This window comes from Lactuca saligna, chromosome 4, assembly GCF_052625555.1.
Source record: "Lactuca saligna cultivar CGN05327 chromosome 4, ASM5262555v1, whole genome shotgun sequence".
NCBI classification, from domain to species: domain Eukaryota; kingdom Viridiplantae; phylum Streptophyta; class Magnoliopsida; order Asterales; family Asteraceae; genus Lactuca; species Lactuca saligna.
Window position 1 is genome coordinate 159,617,214 of NC_136420.1, and position 8,593 is coordinate 159,625,806.

General features: G+C 45.7%; 1 protein-coding gene across 1 annotated transcript; it reads right to left on the minus strand.

The window, feature by feature from the left end:
- Window positions 1-452: 452 nt before the first annotated feature.
- LOC145040302 (uncharacterized) lies at window positions 453-1,483 on the minus strand. The gene is made up of 3 exons (XM_078988249.1): window positions 1,349-1,483; window positions 892-1,084; window positions 453-826 (listed from the first exon to the last, which is right to left on the minus strand). Exons 1-3 carry the CDS (start codon window positions 1,481-1,483, stop codon window positions 453-455), a joined length of 702 nt encoding a protein of 233 aa, XP_078844375.1.
- Between the last annotated feature and the right edge of the window lie 7,110 nt (window positions 1,484-8,593).

Here is an 8,593-nt window from a genome sequence, read left to right on the forward strand (position 1 = left end):
CGAGCTGGATAATGAACATGCAAATATGGATGAAGACATTCTCATACAGGTGGCTATGGAACTATATCGTTTCGAATCTGATGGTAGGGAGTTTACCCATGGAGATACATGGAATCTTTTAAAGAATATCCCTTGCTTTTAATATGAATGTTGGTTAAGTTGTTTGTTTTCTTGGTTATGTTGCTTTTTTTGTACGATTGTTTTATGAGTAGTTAATAAATGTCCCTTACTTTTAATGCATGTTGTTTCCTCAATGACTATTAAAAATGAATTAAGAAAACACGTCCATAATCAATTCATTAAAACATTAACCCATAACTAGTACATAATAGGACATAAAATGCAACGTTGTACATAAATAACTAAAACATAATAGGGCATAAAATGCAAACAGGGTACATGAATAACTACGACATAATAGGACATAAAATGCAAACGGGGTACATGAATAACTACTTCTTTTTGGCAGGTAATAGGACCACCCATTCATTTGGTATTTCCCAGTGCACATGTGATGGTATAGAATTCACCGGCTCAGATCCAAATGCAGTTCGATACAACAATGAACTTATAATCAACCATTCGTGAATGGATTCAAATTTGCGGTTTCTTAGTGATGCTATAACGTGGCCACATGGAATACCGCTGTTTTTCCATTTCCGACAACTACATACCCTATGTCCAAATTGTACTTTCCTGGTGTCGAAATTGTCATCAACTTCAAATGTTTCGCCATACATATGTCTTGCCACACAATTATAAGACTTATTCACATGCTTTTGAACCTTATTCTCAACATAAGGGGTCACCCCAACAGACAACCTCCCTGCAATATTTGTTAATTTTAAATCAATAATACAAGAAAAAAACAAAATATAAGTATAAAGTTACCTGCAACTTCAGCTCGTTCATCATACATTGATTGTATCGACTTATTGATTAACTCAATTATCATTATTATAGGAAACTCACATGTGGACATGGATATAATTTTCACCATTTCAGGAATATAAATTGATTTAACATTGTAACATAGTTTCGGAAAAAATGCTCGTGCCCATTTTGAAATTGCTATATTGTCAAGCTAGAAAATTGGATTCCAAAGCAATGTGTAGAAATGTGGTTTCTTACATGCACTTTGCAACCTTTCCAAACACAAGTAAAAATCATGAACACTATATGCATTGCATGACTTCCAAAACAACGTTTCGACTTCCGTATCATCATATCCGACAAAATCTCATATTTTTCGAGCTATATCTTTAAGACAATATCCATGATACGAATCTGGGTAGACTCTCTAAACAACAAAGTCTATTTTATCACATAGGTTACTTATGAAACCAACCTTTGTATCCTTGCCTAAACACTCTTTTAGCTTCATCATGAACCATTCCCATGATTCTTCACACTCTAAGGTTCCCAAACCAATTGCTAAGAGTAGGGGTTCATGGTTTCCATCCAAAGCCACTGCAAGGTACATTGTTGTCAGATAGTTACCAAGTAGGGGTAAATAACCCAAATATATAAACGGTATCATGCACCTAAGGAAGGTATGGATCTTCATAAAAAAGAAAACATATATGAGTGATAAGAAAAGAGTAAACGAGATATATTACCAATAAATATAAATTAACTCAATAAAACAAATATTTTATGCCAGACAACCTAAAGCCACGAAACAAAATTGAAAGAGGTTGGTATCTGTTTTCTTGATGGTTGTGAAGGTATTAGTGTAACATCCGAAAAATACAACCAATTTAAATTTTTCAAAACAACCCGATTTTCATTAAAATGTTTACAAAAAGGTTTTCAATACAAATCATTAGAGTATTCCCAGAATCACATTGCTACAAAATCATGAGGAGCGGTACGATCGCGCCTTCGCCTTGCCACAGTCTCCTGAAGAACCTGAAAAACATTAAACCACAACTGTAAGCCCGAAAGCATAGTGAGATACCCCCAAGATACCAACCACGCATACGCCCCTCCAGGCTGCGACCTTCCGGTCCAAAACATACAAAACATACATAACATATCAGAACATAGAACAACCATGCATAACGGGTCTACTGTGTGACTGGTCCGCCGTATCGGGCCTTCAGTCCACCGGGTCCATCCTCCAGGTCTAGTCATGTCCTTCGATTCTACAGTGGGGTTGGTCCGCCCGCATCGGGCCTACAACCCACCTGGTCCACTCTCTGAGTCTACAGTGTGACTGGTCCGCCCGCATCGGGCCTTCAGTCAGCCTGGTCCACTCTCCGAGCCTCGGCACGTCTGGTCCGCCCTCGTGGGGCCTACAGCCTATCCGGACTGGACCACTCGCTGGGCCTTCGGAATAACCGGTCCGCCCTGGGTATCTTGGCCTATAGCACAAAGCAGGACCCGCCTCAACCCATCTCCAGTCCAAACAACCATGTGCACAAAACATACAATCATATAACAGTCATAGTCAACAAACCGAGCAAGCAGATCACATAGCATATCATTACCCTAACCGGGTTACCGACCTAACCGGTCACTAGCATAGCATCCCTCTGTATATCGGGAATCTAACCTTAACAAGGTCTCCTAGCATGTACCATCCTAACTACTAGGATGCAGACACATCAAACAATAACATAATAACCATATCCGAATCTCAATCCAATAAAGGGCCGGCCTTGGTGCCTTAGACCCTGTTGATATAGTGAGGATAACTCACCTCGAAACTGTCGGCTGAAAAGATAAGATCCCGCTGCTCCGAACTCTGACACGAACTCCTCCACTGAACATCAAAACATACAACTCAATAAATACCCTTAATTACCAAAATACCCCTGGAAGACAACTGGTCAACCTTGGACAAGTCAAAGCCAACCCCCGACTGACCCTACTCGCCGGGTCAACCCGATGACTCGCCGAGTCCATATGCTCAGAACTTCCTTCCATCAGCGACCCAACTCGCCGAGTCACCCCAAGACTCGTCGAGTCCAACAACTCTGAGTCCACTCGCACCCAACTCACCGAGTCATCCCTTGACTCACCGATTCATCGACTCAACCAGAAATATTGGGACTTCCTCGACAAGACTCGCCGAGTCCAAATGGACTCGTCGAGTCCAAGGCCATCTTCAACCTACTCGCCGAGTTGTTCTTCCAGCTTGTCGAGTTCCAGGCCATCTTCAAGCAACTCGTCGAGTCCACCCATGTGACTCGTCGAGTACCACCGGTCTGAATCCATACAGAAGCATCTCAGGCCATGCAATTGATCCAAAACATAGATCCAACCTCCTACAATCCATCCATCATGTAAAGTGGCAAACTTTACGTGAATCTAAGGAGATCTAAGCCTTATTCAACTTAGAACCAAGGTTTGGGACATGGTGGCTTCACTAAGCACTCAAACACAGGAACTTTAATGCACTCTAGGCCTTCAATATTCCAAATCTGAGGTAGCAACCTCAGATCTAACCTCCAAACTCCAAAACATTCCAAGATATACTCCCCACAAACCCCAAAATGATGAAACTAGGAAGATACAGCCCAAGAACGAAAGTATTACCTCCAAAAGATGCCTCAATAGCAACCAAACTCGAATCCAAGCAAAGCCCTTTGATCCAAGCCACTTCTCCTTCAAGATTTCATCAATCAACACCTCTCCAAGCTCTAATTTGCTGCACATATGGACTCTCCACGAATTTAGGGTTTCTGGAACTCAAGGGGGGAATAAGGGAGGCTGTGGAGGGGTATAATGCTCTTTATATAGGGCTCAACCCCGAAAATTAGGGTTTTCTCCATACAGCACCTACTCATCGAGTCCATCTTTGGACTCACCAAGTAGGCCACTTGATACGCGACCATAGTCGCAACCTGACTCGCCGAGTCTATACATGGACTCGCCGAGTCACCCTCTAAAACTTACACTTTTATCCCTTCAACTCTACTCTTGCGATTCCGGGATGTTACAATTCTCCCCGACTTAGATTAGGCTTCATCCTCGAAGCCTACGACATCTCATCTTCAAATTACTTCCGACGATGCGCCACCTGACCTTGACTGAACCAAGTCCCTCAAGGTACAATCATAGAAACCAGAAGCTCACTTTCTCCTTCCATACGGTGTCCCCTCCACCTACTCAAACCGGGCACCAGCTGTACCCTCCGATAATCCACACTCAACAACCGAGAATTACCCATGATACCTTACTGCTCCAATTCTCATCTTTCACTTGACTCATATGGCTATAAAGCCACGAACCATCGGATCCCCGATCCGAATTCCACTCTACCCATCCCATGACAACCGAAAGACCCATTCTTCCATTCCGGAGGAACTCCCCCGAGTTCTCCTCTCGCAATCACACACACATGCTGATCTCGTTCTAGCACCCTCAGGTTTGGATAACCTGATACACTGATGATATCCTCAAACATCCTTCCAGGATAAACCGCTGATACATACCCAAGATCCTGATCAGAATCTCACTGAGATTCCAAGACTCTTTCTCTGTATCCCTTCCGAACCCCTCTCCCTGGCTCTACGCCGCGGTATTCCCTCCACGCCCAGAGCAACATATCAAGTCGAATGAGCTTTTATTCTACCGCCGCAACACACTACTCAAAGACCATCGACGGACCACTCCAATCATAACTCTACACTGCTGCTTTCACTTCCGTGAATTCGCACTCCCTTTCGGAATTTCATTCCTCCCTCTTTCCTTACCAAGGAAACCACTCGTCTACCGAGTCACCATGACAGGCACTATGGTGCTCATCCCACGCTACACTACCTCTTTAAAGCGTACCCGACATCCATGCATCACCACTACGCTGACTCTCATCATAGGGACTTTCAAGCCCATGTACTACCTTCACTGCTCAAAATTGCTACCCGGGGCCAGACCTCCCAATGTAATCCCACTGCAACATACGCAACCCATAACCTCGAACCGATCCAACAATACTCGCAGAGTCTTCAGCATGACTGGACCGCCTCCCCAGGCCTTCAACCAATCTGGACCACTCTCAGGACCTTCAGCCAATCTGACTGGACCATCCTCCGAGTCTTCGGCCTGACTGGTACGCCTACCGGCCTTCAGTCTATCCGGACCGCTCAACAATCATTCATCATTCCGAACTATCTCTTCGGGAAATCCTCTTGTGCATACTGTTCTAGCCCTCTAGGGGTTCCGAACTCTATCTCCATCATACATCCTCGATCCCGGCCCGCTCCCATGCCTTCCACAATCAACTGGTCTAGGTTTGTATTCCGCCCCGCACGCCTGTTACTCACCCATACGAGCCTGCTCCCGACTGATAGAAATATCGCTGAATTTCCCCAAGTAGCTAGACAACCTCTCAGACCCAACGATCATCCGGAGAATCTTCGATTCTCCCCCACTTAAGATACTGACAATAAATCACCGGTCGCCATCACCGATCTCCCAAAGTAACCTTGCAGAAAATCAACACTTACACGCAAAATGTTTCTCACCAGCGCTAACAACTTTCATAAAAATCATGTTCCCACACTGAACAACCCGCTCGAAAGGAACCCAATCTTCAAATATCCATTCCTCAGACTACAGAATCTACCCGGCCTTCAAACCAACGCCGCATCCGCCACCAATCCTCACAAGGATAATCAATGATAGCTCGAAGTACAAATCCATAACCATAACGATCCTTCAGGGAACAAAAGATACTAAAACGAAATCTCGATCACAACTCGCCAAACCCTCAAGGAACAACGGATACCACACGAAAACCCGAAATGCAATTCCATAACCAACCAACAAAACCAACAGATAACAATACTCCACAACAATCATAAATAATCAAAACAACAGAAAGAACACACCCGTAGCAGCAAGCTGTAAAACACGAGCCTAAGCCCTTGGGGGCTCCGCTCCACCCTGATCTCCACCTGTGATCCTCAACGTAGCCGGTGCTGGAGCCTGCACTGGTCCTGCAGCAAGCCGTGGACAGTTGACCTTCACATGTCCAACCTGATGAAAATGATAGCATATCCTCAAATCCCGAACCGGCACTGACTGCCGACAATCCCTCGCATAGTGTCCCTCCTTTCCGCACTTGCGGCATGCTCCACCAGACCGGCAAACCCCGACGTGACCCCTTCCACACTTTCCACAGATGTGGCTACCCTGATCTCCCATCCTGGAATCAACGGTCTTAGACCATTTCATCGTCGGCTTCGACTGAACCGGAGCTTGCCTCAGCTCACGCATCTGTAACTCAATCTCTAACTCACGCCGCCTGGCGGCCTCCTGCAACTCCAGCAAAGTCTCGCACCTCTGCGCAGACACAAACTGTCTGATGTCCATCTTTAGCATACTCAGATATCGGGACATCTGAGCCTGCTCCGAAGAGAACTCAGGGCAAAACATCGCCCTCTCAGTAAACATCCTGGTGATTTCCGTCACCGACTCCGAATCCTGTTTCAGCTCCAAGAACTCCTGAGCCAACGTCTCCCTCTCGACCTGCGGAACATAATGAGTGTTGAACATCTCTCTGAACCGATCCCATGAAATCGCAGCCCTCTGCGCATCCAAGTACGACCCCGTGGTCAATCTCCACCAATCCTTTGCTCCGAGCCTCAACAGGTTCAGAGCACACCTCACCCTCTGATCAGCAGGGCATGAACACGTGAAGAATCATCCCTCCACATCTGATAACCACCTCATAGCAACGATCGGATCCTGAACTCCATCGAAAGTGGGAGGCTTCGTATTATCGAAGTCCCGATACTGAAAACCTCTACTGGCTCCTCCCCCTGCCGCTGCTACTGCTGCGGTAGCCGCCGCGACAGCCGTCTCCGTGAGAGCCGCATAGCGCTCATCAAAATACTCCACCATGGCGGTCTTGATCGACCCAAACAACTCCGATAGCTCAGCCCAAAACAATGCAGCAACCTCATCATGCAAGATCTCACGAATCCTCGCATCCAACTCGTGCGTACTCATCTGATTCGGATCCACTCCCAGCGTGCCCTGAAATCTCCATACTGAAAATAAAACACCAAATCTCAGCCATATTCCACTACCCCAGGAACCAGCTCTCATCCCAACCCTAGAGGTCATGGTTTCCCTGATACGCGTATGAGTCCGTGCTTTCAGTAGTACGGGCCCATACTACCTTCCACACCTACCCATATTTGTATGAAGTACTCCCACAACACCCTAGCGACATACATAACAACGCTCTATCCTCACAACTAGAGGAACACTAGAAATCTCGCACAAGGAACCCCAGGCTAGCAGGCATCAAAAATCAGGCAACTCATCAATAAATCTTGAAGATCCCTAGCCTAACTCTAGCATGTTGTTCTATCAAAACTCAATAAAACAATTGTTATGTATGGTATTTTGGGGCTACTTATTGGCTCCGGCTAATCATACCTCCGCGTCCTCCTTTACTTATTTTGAAAACCATTTTTAAATTCTCTTTTTGAAAACCCTCCTCGATTTGAGACTGGAGACACACAAGTGTTCCTCCAATTCACTCAAACCAAGGCTCTGATACCAACTTGTAACATCCGAAAAATACAACCAATTTAAATTTTTCAAAACAACCCGATTTTCATTAAAATGTTTACAAAAAGGTTTTCAATACAAATCATTAGAGTATTCCCAGAATCACATTGCTACAAAATCATGAGGAGCGGTACGATCGTGCCTTCGCCTTGCCACAGTCTACTAAAGAACCTAAAAAACATTAAACCACAACTGTAAGCCCGAAAGCTTAGTGAGATACCCCCAAGATACCAACCACGCATACACCCCTCCAGGCTGCGACCTTCCGGTCCAAAACATACAAAACATACATAACATATCAGAACATAGAATAGCCATGCATAACGGGTCTACTGTGAGACTGGTCCGCCGTATCGGGCCTTCAGTCCACCGGGTCCATCCTCCAGGTCTAGTCATGTCCTTCGATTCTACAGTGGGGTTGGTCCGCCCGCATCGGGCCTACAACCCACCTGGTCCACTCTCTGAGTCTACAGTGTGACTGGTCCGCCCGCATCGGGCCTTCAGTCGGCCTGGTCCATTCTCCGAGCCTCGGCACGTCTGGTCCGCCCTCGTGGGGCCTACAGCCTATCTGGACGGCTCGCTGGGCCTTCGGAATAACCTGTCCGCCCTGGGTATCTTGGCCTACAGCACAAAGCAGGACCCGCCTCAACCCATCTCCAGTCCAAACAACCATGTGCACAAAACATACAATCATATAACAGTCATAGTCAACAAACCGAGCAAGCAGATCACATAGCATATCATTACCCTAACCGGGTTACCGACCTAACCGGTCACTAGCATAGCATCCCTCTGTATATCGGGAAACTAACCTTAACAAGTTCTCCTAGCATGTACCATCCTAACTACCAAGATGTAGACACATCAAACAATAACATAATAACCATATCCGAATCTCAATCCAATAAAGGGCCGGCCTTGGTGCCTTAGACCCTGTTGATATAGTGAGGATAACTCACCTCGAAACTATCGGCTGAAAAGATAAGATCCCGCTGCTCCGAACACTGACACGAACTCCTCCACTGAACATCAAAACATACAACTCAATAAATACCCTTAA